This window comes from Taurulus bubalis (assembly GCF_910589615.1).
Source record: "Taurulus bubalis genome assembly, chromosome: 12".
Lineage (NCBI taxonomy): Eukaryota > Metazoa > Chordata > Actinopteri > Perciformes > Cottidae > Taurulus > Taurulus bubalis.
In genome coordinates this window covers 15,490,497-15,513,609 of record NC_136600.1, presented here as the reverse complement: position 1 = coordinate 15,513,609, position 23,113 = coordinate 15,490,497, and the positions used below count along the sequence as shown (strand labels likewise).

Sequence of the window (23,113 nt, the reverse complement as noted above, 5' to 3'; positions counted from 1 at the left end):
CTGATTTGACTCCTCCTTTCTTTTGTCTTAATATGTGTGTATTTAGTAGGTCTGTGCTTTTGTAAATGTTGATTGAATTCGCCTCGTAAACTGCCAATCCAGGAGCCTTTCTAACAAAGCAGGATATTGGGGTAAACCCCACAATTGCCTTTTTTTTTTTTTTAACCACATTTCTATCCATCTAGCTTAATTTTAATCCATTCGGAGACAGGGCCCAGTGTGAAATCAAAGGCCAGGCCGTTTTTATTTGATCAACACTTATGTATTTGTTCATATTTTGTCAAACGATAGTGTTTCACTGACTGTTCTCATCTTTAAAACATGTCCACAAAAATGCACATATTTATTTATTTAAAATACTGTCCTACATGTATATGATTTGTAAATGCAGTCGTGAACTTTGCCCCCTAAAACAGGCGTACCCTTGGAATGTCATTCAGCAGTAGATTGAATGAAATGAATGTTAAGCTAATGAACTCAGGGCGACGTCATCGGGAGAGGGCTCTCCCAGCTGTACGTTCAGCCAATGGCAATTGACATGAGATGCACATCAGCCAATCAATGGATGACTTTCGGGGAATGGGCGGGCACTTGCCCACCACGGTCACGGACCGACGCTGTGGTGAACTTAGCCGGTGTTGGACGACCCAGGACCCATACCGTCAGCGTGAGTAGCTAAAACGTTAAATTGCATGTTTACTTTAATAATAATAAAATTGTCAAATGTGTCAAAGGGCCACGTGTTGTATTCACAGTTGCAGTAATTCCCACTTGAAGACTAATAGATCTCGTGGTCGACTCCACATGGCTAACGTCCCTGAGCCTGCTAGCTAGCTAACCAGCCAACCAATCCTGCTAGCTTGCTATCAGCCTTCACAGGTTAAATACTGCCGCCGGATGGTTTTACCGGTTACAGAATTTATCTCTAATTGTAACAAACCAAAAGTTGCAGCTCAATATGTCTTGTGGTCACAATGTTGTATTGTAATCGAGTAGTGTTATCTGTGGATACTCGGACTAAACTGGGCCGTGGCTACAACTGACTGTAACGTTGCTGTTCCTGTCGGGACACTAGTGCACTGGAGCTAGCGTACTCAAGTTAATGTTAGCTGGACGTGAGCTAACTGCACAGGGTATACTGTGAGTGTATGCTAAGCAGATCACCAATGTCTTCATCTCAAAACCTCGCAAGTCATTCAACCTAATAACGGTCCTTTTCCAATGTTGTCTCTCACCTAATCGGGGTTTATTTTTAACAGACGCTAACCTGCAGCTGTGTGATTGGACAACGATATTAATGTAATCCAATTGGATGGATAATGTATTTATCCACTGTCGATCTCTTTCTCCCCTAGTGTGTTAGTCAGAGAGTATGGGCAGTGTGTTGGCTGCCGCCTCCCCCAGTCCTGCCCCAGCAGTGGCTGGAGGTAGTCCAGGGGTCCAAGGGTTGGCCTCCGTCCCTCCAGGGTTCACGATGCCCCCACTGTCTTCCGTCCCTCCAACATCTGGGTCTGGCCAGCAGACTGCAGATGCAGACCCCCCACTTGCAAACCCAGGCACATATGAGGAGTGCCACCGCAAATGTAAAGGTTAGAAAATCAGCTGACGCAATGTGTGATGTCAACTTCTAGTTTATTCTTCAAATGTGTTAAGTTTGGAAGTAAGTCGTTGTATATATACCATATACCAGAATGACTATTGGCATTAATAATTGTCTGACATATCTTTTTTTTTTTGCACTCTCTCTGTCTTAGAGGTGTTCCCTCTGCAAATGGAAGGGGTGAGGCTAGTGGTCAACAAGGGCCTAAGTAACCACTTCCAGGTTAGCCATACCGTTACCCTCAGTACCCTTGGTGATTCTGGTTATCGGTTTGGTTCCACCTACGTAGGCACTAAACAGACTGGACCAGCTGAGGTAATTATAGTTTTCCCATTTCTTCAACAAACCCCTAAAATGATCTTGACATTTATTATGATATGTTAACCATTTTCTCCATTCATGGAGCAAAGAAGCAACTAAAAAGAGTTCTAATATATTTATCTGAAGAAGCATGCAGCCGAGATCTGCATACAAAGGATCTGGACAAAGATTTATTGTTTATAATAAGCCTTTTATTGTTTGTTTTTGTTTTGACGATAAAGCTAGATAATTTAAATGACACGTTTTGTTTTTAACAGGGTTCATAACTGAATCGCATACTTTGTTTGCCCACAAGAAGCACTCGAGCAGTTGTTAAATGCAGCTCAACTTGAATACTGATGAATGTGTGTTTTATTCCCCATAGTCGTTTCCAGTCATGGTTGGAGATATGGACAATACTGGTAGTCTGAATGCCCAGATCATCCACCAGCTTGCATCTGCTGTGCGCACCAAAATAGCCATCCAGGTGTGTGGACTCTGAGGGAACAGCCTTACAGATGCCACGTCTCTTTCAGCGTTTAAGTGTCACTGACGTCGTCATTCCACTCTCAGAATATTTATTGTTCCACCTTTTGTGCGTTGCAGACTCAGCAGCATAAGTTTGTCAACTGGCAGTGTGACATGGAGTGGCGTGGCGAAGACTTCACCGCCGCTGTGACACTCGGAAATCCAGACATACCTGTTGGATCTGGTATGATTTGTTAGTAATGCCTCGTAACAAGTTCAACAGAGGTTTTTTTTGTATCCCACACTAATTTGTCAAAATCTACTTATCATCAAAGATGTCTAAAAGGCTGAAATACAGGTGTTTTGGATGAGATCCTCTTTGGCCCACACTGGATAAACAGAAAGCAATGGCACTAACATCCTGTAGGACCTCAGATCCACATGCACACAGCCACATTAAATGCAGTACAGTGGGTTTCTGTGCTGATACCAAATTATACATGGTTTTTAGAATTGGGCAGGTGTAAGCATTTTCAAATCAGTTTGATAGTAGGCCACAATACTGGACTGGAGCAGTATACAGTATTGTACCACTGGATGTCACACTTGACCAAGCAGCCGCTCCATCAAAACTCAGAAGTGGCTAAAATGAGAACAGCTGGTCCACTGATAAGTAGTGGTGTCACGGAGCCGTGATCAGATGAATCGTGCTTTGCCGTTTAGTTTTAATTACACAGTTTAACATTAATCACTGCAGTGTGGGGGAAAAAAAAGTGGCTAATGATAATTATTTATGCTTTTCTAGTTGCTGATCTCTGATAGCGTTACATTGTAAACAACCAATGCGTGTTTACATTGACAAGAGGTTACATCGTGATGCGTTCAGGCTCTGTTCAGTGAAAATTAGTATTGGGTAATTTATAACTTTATCATGCGATAAGGGAGGGCTGTTGTCGGAACGTTCACCACCCCTTCCTTTAAATGAGCAGGATGCAAGCACGATGTGGGGGCTTGGGTCTTGACCCAGTTGTAGCATTTATTCTCCAACAGCCTAAACCAGATGTGGCCAAACTTTTTTAAATTGTAGGTTAAATACCGAAAAATATAAAGAAATCACAGGCCAAATGCAAGTTTTTACAAAGTTGCACTACGAGATTGGCACTTTACACTTTAGGTTAAAAGCTTTTGTGCATCCTGCAGGGTTCTTACGGTCATGGAAAACCTGAAAAAGTCCTGGAATTTTAAAATGGTTATTTCCAGGCCTGGAAAAGGTCTTGGGAAAGAAAAAAAAAAATCCCAAAAGTTTTGGAAAAGTCATGGAAATGTGTTATATTCATATGTTCATGACGTTCATTTACGCTGAGTTTGAAATGATTAATATGCTTTTAAAAGAAAAACGCTCAAAATATAAGCAGACATACATACAGGCATCTATATAAATGTTTATTCTTTTAATCAAACTATTGTCTCATTCATTTGTGTCTTTTAAGGTATACTGTATGCTTTGAATTCTCATTGTTAGTTTAAATACTACTTATACTCACTTCATGTTTACACCGAGATTTCACTAAATGTTTGGTCATGGACATTTGGTTTAAAGTCATGGCGATCCATTGGTCAACATTTGTATGAACCCTGATCCTGTCATTTCCGTGATAATGCTACATTGTGAAAAACAAATCTGTTGAAATCGGCAAGCGCATAGGGCTGCTTTGTCACTTCTTGACCCGCCATCCTGTGATATTCATTAGTAGGCTTACTCAAACATGTGCATCACTATTCTGGACCGACATGCATGTTGGAAGACATACAAACTTCAAACCATGGATGAGAAGAGACTGTGTACTGTATATAATGATGGATTTTTACTACTTTCCCTCAGGCATTTTGGTGGGCCACTATCTCCAGTCGATCACACCAGCTCTGGCTCTCGGTGGGGAGGTAGTGTACCACAGGAGACCGGGGGAGGAAGGAGCGGTCACCTCCCTCTTAGGCAGATACACAGGTAAATCATTTTGTTTACATTAATTACCTTTTCTGTAGTGTGACCTGGATTTAGATAAATAGTTGCCTAATTTCATGTCATAGATGTTTAAATCCTTTTTTTTCTTTTTCTCAGGGGACAACTACGTTGCTACATTGACTTTGGGCGCGGCAGGAGGTCATGCTACTTACTATCACAAAGCCACTGATCAGGTGCGGTGCCTAAAAAATTTTTTTGGTGTGTGGGCAGAGGCTAAACTCTCTTTAGCCTTCTCCCCAGCCAAGTACAACTGATGACATGTTTTGATATAACAAGACATCCCTCTTCATTCGAGGCCCAAAAAAATACCTGAGAACATAGTATGTCTTTCGAATGCCCAGATTGACCGTGCAACGTCCTCAGCACCTCTTCCTTCTCATCAGGTATCTTTGGAAACGAGGGAAAAGATGTTACTATAGGAGGAGGCGGACCGTCAGCCAATACATGGTTACCAGCCAGGTCGTTTCCCAGAATGACATCCACCCCTCTAATTGGCAATGCAGGACGTACACCCATGGCCACCTCGCCCTGAACCAAACCACAGTCAAGCCCCAGTTTATGCAATGGGACAGGCAGTATATTTAAACCCATTCCCTGCATTGGAATGTACTCCCCGGTGTTAGTTTCCTGAGAAAAAGGCAGCTCAGAACTCACAATGAATGAATTAAAAGCCCCTGATAACTCTCCCAGCAGTGACACATGGCCAGCAGACACAAAACCTGAAAAACCAAACTCTTCCAAGCTGCAATCCTCTCCAGGTTCTACCTGCTCACAGGAAGGAAACGCACACGGAGGAACTACATGACTGACCGTTCAGACCGGAACAGCCAGTGTGGAAGGTTTAACATTCCCACCACCGAACCCACTGTTGGAACTTGTCCTAACTCAGCCTTCCAATGTCCCCTGCCTTTACAGTCTTGACATTAGTCACTAGCCTCAACCGGCAACTGACCACCTGCGGTCCTTACCAGTCTACCCCGCCGAGGGCCAACTCCTTCTTCCCATCGTTTCCCTATGGGTCGAAAACCTCCGCTGTTTCCTCTGTACAGAGCATCGTCCTGAGGCCTGCCCTCGCCGTCCACACGGTGCGTCAGCACATACTCATCTGCCAGAATGGCAGCCTCTGCCGCTGACTTGACTTTACGTTCACCTAGATATGTAGCGATGTGACGAGGAACAGTATATTTAAACTGCTCCAGAACTATCAAATCATACAGAGCATCAAACGAATGAACCCCCAGTGAAGTACACCAACGACTGAAGTGAGGGGTTAACTCCCTGGCAAACTCCATGTGTGTCTGCCTCCCAGACTTCTCCCAAGACCCAAACCTTTGGCGGGATGCCTCAGGCACTAACTCATAGGCTCTTAACATTGCAGCTTTGACAGACACATACATTTTACTATCAACTACATCAAGCGCAGAATACGCTTGCTGCGCCTTTCCCGTAAGAATGCATTGTAAGAGTAACGTACGCTCAGCATCCAACCAGCCTGTACTCTCTGCTACCCGCTCACAAAATGGAGGAACTAACCTCAGATTAACGGCAACATCAAAATCCTGTGAAGGCCCGACCATCCCTCACGCCCAACCTGCGCTCTTCTAGGTCAAAGTTTTTTATTTCCACTTGCAACAACTCTTTGCGCTCCCCAAAAGTTAACCCTGCAACATCACTCACTCCAGCTCCCACAATCCCTGTTCTGTGCAAAAATTCAGCTTTAGCAGTCTTAGTAAAACTGTCTGTAGTACATAGCCTCTGTCCAAAGAAACACAATGTACACAGTGCAATTTTGCATTGAGCTCGGTCTGCATTGAGCTTGGTCTCGCCCCTGCAACCCCCATACCCCCTTCTCTTGCACAGACGGGACAAAAATCACAGCAGAGAATACTTCTTTAAATGTTTATGTGAGTATTGGATATACTTGGAATATATGTGCTTATCCTTTTAGCTTCTGTCTTATAATACAGTTGCAGATAGGAGTTGAATTTGAAGCCAACACAAGGATGCAAGACACCATGGCATCCTTTGGTTACCAGTTGGACGTTCCCAAAGCTAACTTTCTCTTTAAAGGTAAATGAATACAGTATGAATACTCATAGTAAAGTGACTACTCATTTGAAAATTGCAAAAATAAATAATTTTCTTTTTAAAAGGAGTTCTTCCACTTTTTCACCTTTCTGCTCCGCAGGCACAGTTGACAGTAACTGGATGGTTGGGGCGACAATTGAAAAGAAACTGCTGCCTCTGCCTCTCACACTGGCCCTCGGGGCTTTCCTCAACCACCGCAAGCACAAGTTCCAATGTGGCTTCGGTGTCACCATTGGCTAGAGGGGTGGGGGCTGCCTGGAGCCATCTCGCAGGCCACAGCTTGGACCGGCACAGAGACACACAGGAACCTGGACTAAGTTTTAGAAATTGGATTCAGAGACTCTCTCACAACTGTGATTTCTGCGGCAGACTGAGAGACAAAGGCAACTACAAAGGAGCCAGGATTGGCCGAGCCATGCCTACATTCTGTAGCACAAATGTCTTTCCTTTATGGTGTTTTGGATGTACCCAACGGCTAGAGAGATGTATATCAGAGGGCATCAGTGATGCATGAGAACATGTGATGTGAAAATCAAGTCAGTGGTTAGACATAATATATGGTGATCATGTATGATGATTAAAATAAATGTAACGTTTTGTAAAAGTGGGTGTTGTGATTGCTTCTAGGAACTGGGAGACATCTGCTAATTACCAGGTTCATATTTTTATCTTTTGAGGGTCTATTATACAATGTTGACATGCTTTAAAGCTGAGGTAGGCAATATATTTTGCTGTGATTGAGAGGAAAAAAATCCATAAAAACCTCAGGCAGTTTTCTGGAAAAGGCTAAATAAACCCACACACCAGTCACCCTCCCCTCTGTCCTGGGACTTTCCGACCAGACGAGCACAGTAAACCTACTATAGTAAAATGTATAAATCTGACTATAAATTCTAATTATAATAAATCAATCTGAGATACCTTATTCACTCACACTTTTACACTGCCCTGTCACAATTTCACCACTGGGTGGCAGTCTAGCCTTCCCAGCTCTGCATGATGCAGAAACTAACAATCATTTGTGTCGTGTGTGTATCATATCAATCAGTTTTTAAAAAATTTACTTAAGTTAAAGTAGCAAAACCACCATGTACTTGTAATCCAATTACAAGTACTAGTCCTCTATTTAAAGTGTTACTGTATAGTACCAGCAACAAAAAGTACCTCATATTAAAAGTATATATGATCAGTATGCAAAGGTGTTTATTGATATTATTAGTTATGGCATTAGTATGCTAAAACAATGTAACACATTTTATAAATATCATATTTGGTATATATCATCTCAAAAGTTACTTACGCTGTTAATTAAATATAACAAAATATAAAGGTAAAAGGAGGTAACGTAGACTAGTTGAAGTATTAAAAAAGCATAAAATGGAAGCACTAAAGTAAACTACAAGTGCCTCAAAATGACAGTGGTTGTGTAAATCTATATAATCTCTTTCTACCACTACTATACTATATATTGGCAGCAGCTGCAGCTCATGTGCTGCTCAAGTCCACTGCTGAAACCAGTATTTCAGAGATAAATAGACAAACCCAACCTGTGGAATTCACAGACAACACTATTTATAAATAGTTTGCAATGGCCACATACATACAGCGTATACTAACAGTATTTTGCAGTCCAATACAAATTGCTCTCCAAATGATACTACCTTTTTTAGGCTTGTAGTCCATTTTAGTTTGGACTGACTGGAGCTGTTGATTAAAAGTGGAACATTTTTAGACACTTAGGCACTGATGGAGTATAATTACTACATAAAACATAGAGGGACTACTAAAGTGGTGTTTTTTTCCCAGGAGACTACTAGTATTTATCCCGTGTCGTAACACGTCCTCGATCCTGTCGGTTTCGTTTCTTTAATCCAGATGCAGACTTTTGTTCTTAATCGGGTACTTGTCAACGCTTGCCATACAACTGCACCTTCATGGTGTCAACACTAAAATCAAATCTGATGTGAGAGCGGAATAGACTTCTCAGTTATGGATGTATCCCGTTAGATTTCATATGAAAGTGTTTTGCGTAGAACAAATCTGATGCATCCCATTTCATTCAATTTAAAATGACATATTCATTTTGATAGAACTTTGAAAACCAAACAATTATTTATGTCATAAAAACCTAGAATTGCACAACCTCTTTTTGTTGAAAATATACAGCGCACAGCCTTATCCTCCTACTGTTGACAGTGCCAACATCCAACATGGAGGGTCAGAGTCCAATGACAACACCACTGCACTGAAGGAAATGTGGGGCTCATTCTTGAGATATATAGATATCTCAAGTAACATCACAAATTATAAACTTTAGTCCTGGGCGGGGGGTTGACAGGGAATATTGTGTTAGTAGGCTGCAGTGAGTAATAGGTAATGCCCTTATAAGATAAAGCCTAAGATTGATTTCTACCCTACAAGTCCCTAGAATGACCTTTCCCCTTATTGCAATTGCAGCAATTTAAAGTGCTACATTCAGTGAGATCACTGCTATTCAAACGACAGCAACGCTTTGTGAGACTTTACAAATGCAAATCTGATCTCACGTTTTCATGCTCCAGGCTGTTTTAACATCTAATTAGCACTTGTGTGGACACTGAGAATAACTATTCACACCGAATTATCAGTCAAAACAGCCAAAAGGCATCGTTAAGGCATTGATCCCAACGGACACTTTCTAATACAGGAAGCTAGACACATGTCTGTTCCTTTCAAACAACAACAGACCACTGAGAGGAGGGAGGTGTTCTGTGACGCACACGTGTTTCTTTAGAACAAGACACATCTTGCTTTGATCACTGTGGTGACAAACAGATGTGAACTGTTGTTTTGATATAGATACAAGGTTGTTCCTAGACTGGTGCTGCAGGTTTGCTGAGCAGATCGGTGCTTGTGGAGATGAAAAGATGGTTGGAATAGAGGTCCATGGGACAATTTAAATGCACTAAGGCTGTGTTGTCTGCTCCACCTTGTTGTCTGATTTCCGAACAGGATTGTCATGTGGAGATGATCTTGGGGCGGTGCACACCTCAGATATAATACAATGCAACAGCCCTTTAAACAAATGATGTTGTAGGGAAAAAACAATCTTATGATTATATTTCTTGTAAATTTACATAATATTCTATTACGAACTACAAATACACATTTTTCAGATTCTTCTATTTATTTGTGTCAACTTACAGAAATTACAAAAAAAGTACATTACAGTCACCAACTTCACAACACAGTAGTATTTACATATTTGACGAGTGCAGAGGTTTGCTTTGCACCAAGTAATAAATATTAGTTTAATATTGTTTATAGTACAATTCAGATATTTTATGCTTTAAACAGAGGAAAACCAAACATCTTGATAAATGATGGAGCAGGTGTTGAGGTTGACTTAGTTGCCTTTGACAAAAGATTGATAGAGGGACATGAGCTGGGCCTGGAGGTCCTGAGCGTAGGGGTCCAGCTTTTCCCTCAGATCCTCAGCATAGGGGGCTACCATCTGTTTCACCACATTAGCTCTCTGTGTCAGCTCACCCTGGACCTTCTCAGTCATGGGGGCCACGCTATCCTGGAACTCCTGCAGGTGCTGGTCCACCTTCAGCTTCAGGTCATCGGTGTAGGGCCCCAGCTGAGCCTGCAGATCCTTCACACTCTGCTCCAAGTTGGCCTTGAGCTCCTCACTCTTCTGCATCAGGATGGTCTTCAGGCCCTCAGAGTCCATGGACTCTGCGTAGGGGGCCAGCTCCTGTTTGAGCTGCTCCACTCTCTGCTGGATCTGGGCCTTCATATCCTCGGTGTAGGGCTCCAGCTTTTCCCTGACAGTGCTAAGCTCCTGAGTCAGCACATTTCTCAGCACATCGGCCTCTGCTGTGATCTTGGCCATCAGGTCGTGGGCTGCAGGGGGAAGTTGCTCCTGCAGGGTGAATGCATACTTGCTGGCTATGTCAGTGCTGTCTGCCAGGCGGGCACTAGAAGACAGACAAAGTAATCGTTAGACCATCAGAGGTTTGTGCAATACCATACCGATCTCAATCAACCATGTGACACAATTCAGTAACAGGGAAAGTCACCAGGGTGCTTTGTCACACAACTTACTTGACTTCCTGTCCAAACTGTGATTTCCTGATCATCTGGAGGGTGTCATCAGCGGTCTGGGTGGCCTTGGCAATGTAGTCCCAGAAAGCATCTGTTAGCACTTCCAGCTGTGGCTTGGGTGCATCAGCATAGAAGAGGTTGGCTTGACAGCCTGAAGGATGGACACAAGCACAGCTAGAGAACAGTGCAGATTTTCAGCCTTCAGTTAATTTTGAGTGCTCTTAGTTGCTGAAGTATTGCCATATTGTAGCTTTGACTATACAGAAAAGACAAGTAAAAAAGAGAAAAGCTTGCAATTTACCAGACAGCATTGCAACAGCTAGTACAACGAACACCTTCATGACTGTGTCTTGCTGAAAAAAAAACAATGATCCAGTTAACTTTCAAGAAACAGTACAAATGTTGCAAAACTTGTATTTGCTGCTTAACATTTTCTTTGGAATGTAGTGTGATTCTCACCTGCTCTCGGCTTGTTTATATCTCAGAGTTAAGCGGGTGTGTAAGTGCCTCAGACTCGCACTTCCATGTATATATACTGAAGCCGCATGCCAATTGTCAAGAGCCCAAAGTCCAGGAGTCCCTTCCATGTTGTCACAATGGCTCTCTTCCTGCTTCTGGGGCCTCTCAGGGCTACTATCACATGACTACTGACGCTACAATGCAGACACACTGACAAAATCTTTACAGTATAAGGCTGTGATGTGGCTTTCAGTAATGTTCTAACAATAACACCTATCTTACAACTGATCTGATCTCTGATCCCTCTTTAGAAAGCATTTGGTAAATAACAATCAACTACCCTTGTAGTCCAGTGTAAACAGCCTGCAGATTATCAGATAACCGTGGCATGTGGACTTTGTATGAGGGTTAAACAACGTGTATAAAATAGCACAAGGCACTAAGACTTAGGGTTTTTTTTACATTGAAAAAGGCTAAACTTAATCATACATATTGTCAACTTTTAGTAAAAGTTCAGCAAATATAGTATATTATTATTAAATATTTCAGCTGACGGTATTTCACTGACATGTTTAAATTTCAGGCCGTCATGGCAGATGGGAAGAGTTATTTTCAGAGTAACAGGAAGATGAGATGAGAAAGGACATTTTAAGAGCACACTCTCTGTCTGAGAAGGTGGCATACATACATAAATAAATGTAGAGCTAAAGAAAGAGGTACAATCGGAATGTTTCTTTTTTCAAACTCTGCACGATTGAAATAACACAAACATTTCCCTCATAAGAACCTTTTTGCTTCTCCACGAGTGGGAGCACACCTCTTGAACGCTTCAGTCACTGAACACATCATACACACTTTTTTTTTATACATGACAGCATGTCAGATACTGAAGTCTGTTGAAAAATGTTATCGACTGATGGTTTTAAAACAGTGCAGGACGCAACAAAAAAAAGACAACAAAATAAAGACTCAAACCTGAAGCCTTGAAAGTACAGTACGCAACCTGAAACTGCTATATCCTTCAAACCTGTACAAATTATTATTGAGAGGAATAACTGTAATAAATAGTAAATTACATTTTAAATATATTGGTAATACCAAAAGAAGCAGGATATAAAATACAAATCAAACACATTTGTATAAATGTCTTGAAAGATACAAAAAGTATCAAATATTTTCAATAACATTTTCTAGTTTTCAGTCTCAGACAATGTGTAAGATCTTTTCTTGTCCATAGAATAGTAAATGATAATACTATGCTGCTCTTTAAACGTGGTTTCAGAGAAGTGGACCATGATATGTCTGGTGTGAATCAGCAGCTACGTTGTCCTTCAGGAGCTGAAGGTGTTTGAGTCTGCAAACCTTTGACCCAAATGACACACAGAGTAGACATATACAAGAACCACGAGCCACTGTGACGTAAGCTGGTATATATCAAGTGAGTAGGAACAATAAAACATTCACTGTATATCTAATCAAAGCTGGACATCAAAAAAATTAAGGAGAGAGGTGTTGTCTTGGCAGGGAGTTATCTGTGGCTACGAAGAGCAGCTCAGTGATTACAGACAGGTCTATCTATATGAACAGACAGGCTTGTGAGGACAAAGTTCATTTCAGTTTAAACTTAAGGATTTTGTCAGACTCTAACACTGAAGAATTACACATTCATTTAGGTTGTATACAAATAAAACATTTAATCAGGGAAGTGGTCATTTATATTATTAAGCTGTAGAAAAAATCTGATGTACTCATTGTGTATACATTGGTGTAACAGTTTGGGCTGTGCGGCAAGAATTTATTGGAACAAAGTGTTAGTGAGGATAGTTGGGTGAGTCAAGGTGACAGCAAGACACCAACCCCTGGACTTTGGGATCATTGCAGTCTGGCTTGCTATATAAGCTGCAGATTCTCACCAGCTGAGCACAAGCGCTGCAAAGTGGACTCGCAGATACACTCGCAAACTCAGGTAAGATGATGAAGAACTGGCTTGAAGTAGCAGCTGAGCTTTTTATTTGAAGTACTTCTCGGTGACAACACTTTGCTAACCATATACTTCTCTTGTTACCAGATCTAAGAGCCATGAAGGTCCTTGCTGTGCTCGTCCTTGCTGTTTTCAGTAGTGAGTATGATAACAAATTACCATTATTAATTTTTGGAGCATGAAAAAGTATTTACTGGTATGAGGAAGATAAAGAACGGCATGCCTTGCTGAAGGGTACATGTGTAATAGTATAAATGGCCTACAATTTCAAATCAGGCTGAAATATGTTGAGCTGTTTCAAACTGTTTGTGTGTCTATACAACAGGCTGTCAAGCCAACCTTTTCTATGCTGATGCACCCAAGCCCCAACTGGATGTGCTGACTGATGCCTTCTGGGACTATGTTGTCAAGGCCACCCGGACAGCTGATGACACCGTTGCCATGATCAGGAAGACTCAGTTTGGACAGGATGTCAGGTATGTCAGATAAGTCCATTCCAACCATTGGTGACTGCATTCCTATCTCACAATAAAATTAAGTAACGGTAAAACTTCATCTCACTGTTCCCGCTCTTGTCTAGTGCCCGTCTGACCGAGAGCGCCGATGTGGCCAGCAAGTATGCCGTCACCCTGCAGGAGCAACTTCCCCCTGCAGCCCAGGACCTGATCACCAAAGTTACCACAGAGGCCGATGTGCTGAGAGAGCGTGTGAACCAGGAGCTGAGCACTGTCAGGGAAAAGCTGGAGCCCTACACCGAGGACATGAAGGCCAAGATCCAGCAGGGAGTGGAGCAGCTCAAACAGGAGCTGGCCCCCTACGCAGACTCCGTGGACACTGAGGCCCTCAGAGCAACCCTGATGCAGAAGAGTGAGGAGCTCAAGGCCAACTTGGAGCAGAGTGTGAAGGATCTCCAGGCTCAGATGGGGCCTTACACCGATGACTTGAAGCTGAAGGTGGACCAGCACCTGCAGGAGTTCAAGGAGAGTGTGGCACCCGCGACGGAGAAGGTCCAGGTTGAGCTGAATCAGAGAGCCCAGCAGGTGAAAGAATTGGCTGCCCCATACGTAGATGAGCTGAGGGAAAGGCTGGACCCCTATGCCCAGGACCTCCAGGCCCAGCTCACCTCCCTCTACGAGTCTTTTGTTGCCAAAGCCAACTAAGTCCACCTCATTTTAAACAGGAATAAACTGAATCTACTGAACACAATGTTCAATTCCACAAAAACTGGTTCATGTTTTGATAATGTGAAAACAAAAGTTCACTAGTATTGAAAGTTGAAATTGTCTTAAACTATACATATTTAAAGTGTTAAAAGAAAAGATAAGTTGGAGTGTTGGTCAGTGACCAGACACTGTGTTCTCTTTCTATACTATGAAAATAAAAGGCAAAACATAAACTTGTGAGTCTGTTGGTTATTTACAAAGTCCTGGGGAAGTTTTAAAGAGTATTGGTAAGGTCTGAGGATGCCAAATGTTTCATGAAATAAACAAAAGCATGTGAAAAACAGCAATTACGATGTGGTTAAATGGGTCATGAACACTAGAAAACGTGGTTACTCAAGTACATGAATAAATGGCTAGATCATTTTAATCAGCTTTAAAATAAGTATATTTTCTTCATCATTTCATACATGAACATAAAAAACAAACACGATTGGACTTTGATAAGAATTAGTGCCACCTGGTGAACATATAGAGTCCCTACATGATATAAACCTATATATTAATGTGCAGCTGAGGGCAACATAGCAACCGGCCTTCACTTCAGATACTTCACTTTTGGCAGGAGCAAGAAAGCAATAAACTTTAGCTTCACATAAAAATAAGTAGAGAATAAATCTTTTCTTGTTTGTTCAGTTCCTGTTGCAAAACCTTGCCCACCGCTGCCACGCCCCTGTACGATTATGTTGTGGGTCTTGAATAGGACATGTTCAGGTTTGCCTTTGCAAGTCTGGAAGTTCACATAAACACGTCCTGCTTCCACCTTGTTTTTTATCTTCCCCTTTGTGCCTCCATCCCTGCTGCCAGATCGCTCCCACGCTGCCTTTCCCAGGAGCAAACAACATTCCTCGGTTCCCATTTGTTGCTGACTATGCTCACAATTAACCCTCCGAGCAAACACAAAGCGCTGAGTTCAAATTAAGTCTGATTATGTGAAGGTTTCTGTTCACATTTCAACTCTACATGTTAACAGTTGTAATACCTTTCCTGATTTATTAATACAAATACTTAATGGGTTTCACTGGATTCAGGACTGAACGCTTGCCCTTTCTTCTACTTTGTGCTCTACATTATTTCAATAATTAAGTCATGATACAAGTTTGCACTTTGGAAACTGGAACTTTAAAACATTTGATTTGGGTGTTTCAAACCAGTTATTACAACCCCCCCCAAAAAATCTGAAAAGCAACAACAAGATTATTTTTTCCAGCATTGCGTAATCAGACAGGACAAAATGGATAGAACAATTTAAGACAGAAAAATCCATGTTGACTGCAGATCACGTACAATGACTTTCTACAGCAAGACAGGTGATCATGTTTGGTGATTAACAGACTGAGGAGTTGTGCAATGCACATTTTCATAGTAAGACACTAAGACTGGTATTGGGCTTATTATCCAACTCTCAGCATGAAAGCGAACAAACGTATATATCCTAAAATGTCAAGCTAATCTTGATTAGTAATTCATGCTGATTTAGATTTATACTCTGCCAAATAAAATACTTGTGACCATTCAAAAACAAGTTTCTTCTCTGCTTGAACATGAGGCTGAGGCTTGAAAAAGTAATGACAGCAGGCAGCAATGACACTCAGGGTTACTTTTGTTGATGGATACGCATGAGCTGCTATGCGTCAAACCTCGGACCCCTTCATTACAGTGAGACAGTGCTATAAACACAGCAGCCCTGCTCAGACAATTGGCTCAGGCTGCACACATCAGCTGACTCTGAGATAGATGGAGGAAAAACACTCTATTCTGAACTCGAACGCCAAGTTGACCAACTTTTAACCCACAGACTTAACTGCAGTAACCTCAGTGATTCATCTCTAAAGATTTTTGCCTGTTTCGAGGAATCAACCTATTTATTAAAACCAGCTGGGGTTACTTTTGTTCATATCATCTAAATTGACGTCAACCATTGCCTCTGTTATTGTGGAGCAAAAGGAGAAGCCGCTGTAGTTTTGATGACTGTACCAGATATTTTACTGTACATCTGTACATTTACATCTTGCTTTTTCTTCACTTCCCCTCCTGTCCTCTTTCTCCCGGAGGTTCAGCGAAGTCAGGCGTGCCATTCTGAGTTTGTGGTGTCTGTCCTGTGACCTTTGTTGATGCATATGTTGGTCACTGTGGTCCAACATATCTTCAGATTGCAAGCACAAAATATGTAGTTTATGTCTGTTATTGCCATACTGGAAATGCATCTCAGTAGTGTCGGTGAATGTTTCACAGGAGCTCAAACATGTTCTGAAAACAAAACAAAAACAGCCATTGCGTGACAATGTTTAAGGCAGAATGGTGGGATTATATTACTGATCTTGATTTGTTTGTGTGTTGGAACTGGATTGGACTTGTTATCTAGCTGAACATACAGTATCTTTCTGTTTGCAACACACCTCCTGCAGTGTCACACACCACACACTATTGTTGTGGAATATCAAGGTCAAAGGTTTTTAACAGAAAAGTGACACCGAAACATACTGAGTTCAACCGTATTGTATATCTTACTTCAAATTGTATCAACCTGTTTCATATCATTGATTAACTAGCGTTTAAAGATTTTAATCAATTACATAACAGCTGAACTATACATATAGGTACAGTATTCCATGCGCTTAACCCGCTGTTGACCTTTGGGTTATCACACACTAATGTTATCATGTTCTCACACTAATTATCTGACCAAGCCAACCCATTTAAACTTTGTTCCTGTGTAAAGTTGGTTTTCAGGAAAAGAAAATGTTTGGGTGACAACACAGAGCCCAAGTCCTAAAGGGCAAAGGTCATTACACACAGGCAGTGATAGAATCAGAGCAAGAAACACGCTGATGATTCGGGACAGTTATGCTTTGACACTATACACATATGTGTTGCTCGATAAACTGAGGTAACCACCTTCTTTCTGGATCAAACATCCACTTTAATCTCCCAATTAAAAAATCCTGTACATTACTTCTCTCTGTATACCTACATCATATACACAGATATGCTTTTTTTCCCTCCATGTTTCCTGTATAATCTACTTTACATGTTATAAAAATAGTTCATGCTCTCTGTATTTTATTACCTGTAATCCTTTTTTGTATGTAGAGTACTGTACCTGCGTGGGATTGACTTGCAAAGATGCCATTTGTGTGTTGGGTGTTGTGTGACTGCAGGGTGTAGATAGATGGAGTGTCAATGGTCAGCAATGGCAGACCATTTAGATCACAATGCAAGTGTAAAAGGGTATTTGCATCCAGGCGTCAGGGGATTTATATTCACATAAGAACAATTGGTGATCAGGATCAAAGAAAAACTTGCAAAGTTGTTGTGACTTAACACAAACCCTACAATGCCCATGGAGCAAACGTAGCAACACCACCCTGTATTAAAACTAAAAGTGCATACCGATAATGGAATTAACAGCAAAATATGTCGAAGAAGCACTCATTTCACTTATTCAATTCCAATTATTGGCAAACACTGATGAGATGTCACCAAATCTAGAATTCTTCAAATGTTGAAAAATATATTAAATCATGCCATCATGATTCATAGTTCATCTTTCTAAGTAACTATTGTTCTGATAAATGGTTTTATTTTCGTTTTCAGTGGGCGAATTAACAAAGTACATTTACTCAATTGAACTGAGCACAAATGTAAGGTTCATTGTCTATTTTGTATGCCATTTTATACGTCAACTCCACATTTCAGACAGAAATACAGTGTTTCATACTCCAATACATTGCTTTATTGGCCAGCATAGTCAGTAGTTACTTTACAGACTCAGGTTATATGATAACAACTTTAAACAAAACAATATATAAAAGGTGATTGATAGCTTGAGTAAAAGATAAAAAAAAAAACTATTCCAACCTCTGAGTAGAGGAATGATGAATAAATAAAGTAAATCAGCCTCCCCAAAAAACTTGAGAAAATGTAATGTGTTACTTTCTACCTCTACTGTGAAAAGAAGAGACATGACGTGAAACTTTCACCTTGTTTTTCTCGTGACATCCAGATTGCTTAATCAATCCCTCAAACAATGCAAACCTGTGAGAACTTCGGACGCAGTGTTGGTGCAGCATTGCGTGGAGGGAAACCGGAATCTGTGCAGACAAAGCATCACCACCACGTGAATGCTCGCGGGCACCCACCCCTCCCCCACCCTCGCGCAACAGTCTCCTGCCACTCTATAAAACCCAGAGTCACCATGCAGTGAGCACGGAGGAAGCTCAACCTCTCAGGTGAGTGTCAGGACCGCACGGCTTGCAAAGCCTCTTCTTCTTTAACTAGTTTATAGAAACTTATTTCGACTTATTATCTCCATGTTAGAATCGGGATTTCTTGTTTAAAATTGTTATGCTGCTTAGTCATACAATATGACGATATTTATCTAAAACGGTGACCTTTTTTTCATGAAAAAAACAACAAACCTAAAAAGATATATATATATCTTGCTTAAATTATAGTCTTGCAATGAGGAAGTTAAAACAAAATCAGCTGTATTACCTGATGGCAGAATTTCAGTTTAATGCTCCCATCCCTTTAATTCACAGGAGTATCTGTTTATCCAACAACCAACAACCATGAAGGCTGTAGCTCTGATCCTTGCTCTGGCGGTCATCACTGGTAAGTGCACTAACTTAGTCTAGGATTGACAACACTAATTCATTGACCAGATCTGTATATTTATCCAACCTTTACACTGTTCCCATAATAGGCTGCAATGCCCGTGTTGTGCGCCAGGCCGATGCCACCACAAGAAGATGGGAGGAAACTGTGGATCGTTTCTGGCAGTACGTCGCTGACCTGAACCAAAAGGCTGATGGAGTTGTGCAGGACCTCAAGGCCTCTCAGCTCACCAGGGAGCTAGAGTAAGTCATCATTCTCTTGCCATTGTGTTTTCAATAGGCAAGGATTAGTTCCCTACATCCTTAGTTTCAGTACTTCAACATGCTCCAATGTTATGTAATTTGTCCTCATGTGTGACCATCTTGTTTTTCTGCTTGCAGCACTCTGATCAGCGACAGCATGGCAGAGCTGAACGCATACAGAGATGACATCAATACTAAGCTGACCCCCTACACTGCTAGCTCCACTGGACAGATATCTCAGGACCTGCAGCTTCTGGCCAACAAACTCCAGAAGGACATGCTGGATGCCAAGGAGCGCAGCACTGAGTATCTGGGTGAGCTCAAGAGCATGATGGAGCAGAACTCCGATGATGTTCGCAGCCGCATTGGCACCTACTCCCACAAGCTGAAGAAACGCCTGAATAAGGACACTGAGGAGATTCGCAAGTAAGATGGGTGACGGGTTTTACACTTTATCAAACTTGTTTTTCTTTACATGAAATCTAAACGTCTCCTTCCCCCTCAAGCACCGTGGCCACCTACCTGGGCGAGATCCAGTCCCGCACCTCCCAGAACTTCGACAGCATGAAGGAGAATGTTGAGCCCTACGTCCAGCAGGCCAGTGACACCGCCACCAAGAAGCTGACTGACATCTCAACCATTCTGAAGACCCAGGCTGAAGGCTTGGGCGAGCAGCTGGAGACCCAGGCTGAAGGCATCAAGACCCAGCTGGAGGCCACCGTCCAGGAACTGCGCACCTCCCTGGAAGGCAAGATCGACGAACTGACCGAGATGATCTCCCCCTATGCCACCCAGATCCGTGAGCAGGTTGAGAACATCATGGAAAAGGTCAAGGAGACTGCCGCCATTGCATAAAGAAAGACTTTCTTAATACCCTGGTAAAGAAGGGGGAAGGTGGGAGTTGAGAGTTACTGATGATATCTTCATTTGGGTGCTCTATTGTTCAGGATAAGGGGGGTGATGAGACGAAGGAGGGGGATGAGGTGCGTCTTTTACAGAACAGCCATCAGACGTCTGTTTGGGTTCTTGACTGCATCATCACCCTTTCTTCTCCTATCACCTCCCTTGATCACTGAACACACGCTCCCCAGTCAGTAACAGCCTTTAAAACACAAACAATTTTTTGGTAATATGCTTTGCTTTTCACAGTTTTGTATTGAGCTTCCTGCATTTTGTTTGGTTCTATACATAACTGCTGTCCAAACACAAGTTTATTTCTTTTCAATAAATACACTGAATAATGATTATGATCAAAAGATGGGAGCACCTGTGTGTCTGCTTGTTTTTTAAGAGGTTAACAACTAAATTGCCCCTCTGTATTCTCTGCATTTCTTGTTGTTGTGCTTCACACAGAAGAATGTAAAACTTGCATTTTTTGACAATCAGTCATAACCTGTCTGACTATAGTGTCCCTTGTGTGTCATATGCCCACCATGCTGCTCACTGTCAGCACACTGTGTGCTGACAGTGCTGAGTAAATAAAGAACTTAAAAAAGATGCTCTGTTTACACTGTTTCTCTGATCAAACACAAAAGTAATCTATTATGTAAGAGGAGGTTCAGTTACACTAACAAGTTGAGACTTCACAAAGCTATTCATTTGGTCTTTTTAGCAGCTGGAAATAACATAAAGTGAATATGCTAACTATCATCTTGAGCAACTTCTAACTAACTTACATTTTTCATCATTACCCATTACATTAGCAAGTGCTGCAAAGGGCTTCAGGGCTAATTATGCAATGGCATTCATAAGAAGTTATTTGCAGATTTGAGCATAGGGTCATCTCCTAGTTGCTCTGTACTCCACCCCAATCTTCTCCCTTCCTTCATTTGCACTCTTCAGACAGCGACCCTTGTCCTGCAGTTCTGCTAGTCCAGACTTGTAAAGATCTGTTCCCAGATTCCTTTCTTTTGATCCAAACAGGAATTTGGGAACACACTGTGCCCTCAATTGGATTAGTTTTTATCATGATGCTATCATTTCTAACTTTTATCTAGGCTCATACCATAATATAAGTCATGCATCAGTGTGTTTGTATACACATCTTTGCTCAGACATGCCAATAAGCGATATTCATATTTGCACAATTGCTGTTTGTAGAGTGTGCACACGTGCAAGCATATGTTCATGTTCATTCTCCTAGTGATTAAGATGCATATCATGTAACTGCTATGTTTGTTTCTGGCAGCGAATAATTTGTCATGTCCCCTCTCTCACCGTCAGCTATTAAAGAAAGAAACATAAATGAAAAAGATACATAGAAACATTTCAATGTGGATCTTTCTAAATTTACATTTCATTTTTCTGACAGGTCATATACAGTGATTAAGAAACATAACTTTGTGATGCCATAAAGGTTGCAAAAAAGGCAAATTATGAGCTTTTCAGCTTGCTCCACATCTGGATCGCCTAAAGGGGGAAAGATGGTGGTGAATGTCCTAAACTCAGATCTCTCAGATCACAAATGAAAAGTTACTGCTTATCAGACTCAGCAGGACTTTTCCTTTGAAGTGTAGAGCAGAGGCCAGTAGAGGACACCATTTGTCCCTCGTTCATCTCCTCTCCTCTCCTCTGACCCCTCCGCTTGAATCCATGCTGCACAAAGTTGCAGCTGTGTTTTCTTTTTTTTGGAAGATAAAGTAAACCTAATTTGCTTCATAAAGAAACAGAACGCTGTGAGTTTCAAGAGCAGAACACACATTTGTCTGGGATTCATTTTAAACAAGGACATGGTAACTGTTTAAGAACCATTTTGACGTGTCTGAATTAAGACACAACTATGAAATATGAATCAATAAAGATCTCAAGAACCGACAGAGAATCAATGTAATATAATTAAAGCTTGTATTATGCCATAATAGTTATTTTGACTTGGCAGGGAGCTACAACGTCAACATCCATGGTTTGAATCGGACTGAACTCTTTTGTTGGATGCCGCCCCCCTCTCTTTGAGAGGTATGCAACATTCATTGATATGTCTCTCAAAGTCAAATGATTTGTTCATTTAAGTGTCTTTCCTCTACGAGCAGCCTCATTCCGTTACAAAAACATGTTTACCCTTTCTATCTGGGTTAAAAGGCATTGCAACATTAAAGAATGACTAACACCATGACGGGTGTTTGTCCCTCAATTATATCACTTCTTTCAGGAACCACTGTTGATTTGGGAAAATAACAGACAAGTGAAACTCCTACTTTTAACTGTCCATTGTTGCACTGATCAGTCATGGATCGAAAAACAGGAAACCCACAAGCATCCTGCAAGATCAGCACTTCTGCTCTGTCTGTTCCTATAGGGTGTCTGTGCTGTGAGTACTGCCCAGCACTTAAAAAAAGTCTCACAAACTAGCAGGTGCGAGCTAGCCCATGACTGCAAGTAACCCTCCAGAAACACCCCATGCAGAGATTTTCCCTCTTATTGCGACCCCTTTATTCTTTCCATCCTTTCCCTCCCCTTCAGAGCTGGCACACAAAATCCGTCACCACATGAGCCCTTGGCCAAACACAAAAACAGCCTTTTTGTAAGCTTGTTATTGCCAATTGGGAGCACGCAAGACGTGCACTTTCACGCCCTATGCCTCCTACAATTATTCAAGAGGAGCTTAAATGCACGCAATCACAAGCTCATACATAAACCCACTGGCCAGTTCATGACAAAAAAAATGGAGATTTCGTCTTTCGGATGTAACATGTGGGTGTTAAAGCATGTGGAGGCTCATTTAACTCAATTGTAGGCTATTCATTCTGGCAATAGCACGTTATAGACCAAGTTGTTCGCAACAAATAGGCATTTGGCCCTTTGCAGCAGACCACTTTGTGTGAATACAGATATAAAATCTTCAGACAAAGGCTTCTTGGCTATTACTCAGGTCACAGTTGATGTGAGGGGTTACTGCAGTTCAACCAACTGTATTGTTTTTCTGTTGCACGCTAATTTACAAGATGGACCACATACGGGTTTGTCTGACTCACTTCCCTTTTAAGAAAGGGAAGGTCTGGCTAAAAGAGACATCAAATGAGGTGA

General features: G+C 41.6%; 4 protein-coding genes across 4 annotated transcripts; 3 read left to right on the top strand and 1 right to left on the bottom strand.

The window, feature by feature from the left end:
• Nucleotides 1-646: 646 nt before the first annotated feature.
• tomm40 (translocase of outer mitochondrial membrane 40 homolog (yeast)) lies at nt 647-7,010 on the top strand. The gene is made up of 9 exons (XM_079228209.1): nt 647-667; nt 1,356-1,589; nt 1,755-1,915; nt 2,286-2,387; nt 2,507-2,612; nt 4,251-4,373; nt 4,488-4,564; nt 6,359-6,461; nt 6,580-7,010. Exons 2-9 carry the CDS (start codon nt 1,373-1,375, stop codon nt 6,717-6,719), a joined length of 1,029 nt encoding a protein of 342 aa, XP_079084335.1. The 5' UTR covers nt 647-667; nt 1,356-1,372; the 3' UTR covers nt 6,720-7,010.
• A 2,854-nt stretch (nt 7,011-9,864) lies between these two features.
• On the bottom strand, nt 9,865-10,909 carry LOC306744319 (apolipoprotein E-like; the record flags this gene model as incomplete). The annotated part of the gene is made up of 3 exons (XM_079226937.1): nt 9,865-10,441; nt 10,569-10,719; nt 10,870-10,909. 3 exons carry the CDS (start codon nt 10,907-10,909, stop codon nt 9,865-9,867), a joined length of 768 nt encoding a protein of 255 aa, XP_079083063.1.
• A 2,058-nt stretch (nt 10,910-12,967) lies between these two features.
• LOC306745004 (uncharacterized protein) lies at nt 12,968-14,293 on the top strand. Its single transcript, XM_079227726.1, has 4 exons — nt 12,968-12,993; nt 13,096-13,146; nt 13,334-13,484; nt 13,589-14,293. Exons 2-4 carry the CDS (start codon nt 13,107-13,109, stop codon nt 14,166-14,168), a joined length of 771 nt encoding a protein of 256 aa, XP_079083852.1. The 5' UTR covers nt 12,968-12,993; nt 13,096-13,106; the 3' UTR covers nt 14,169-14,293.
• Nucleotides 14,294-18,437: 4,144 nt separating this feature from the next.
• Nucleotides 18,438-20,587, top strand: apoeb (apolipoprotein Eb). Its single transcript, XM_079228087.1, has 5 exons — nt 18,438-18,460; nt 18,773-18,845; nt 18,937-19,090; nt 19,229-19,516; nt 19,597-20,587. The coding sequence occupies exons 2-5, from the start codon at nt 18,803-18,805 to the stop codon at nt 19,943-19,945; spliced, it is 834 nt and encodes a 277-aa protein (XP_079084213.1). The 5' UTR covers nt 18,438-18,460; nt 18,773-18,802; the 3' UTR covers nt 19,946-20,587.
• Nucleotides 20,588-23,113: the final 2,526 nt, after the last annotated feature.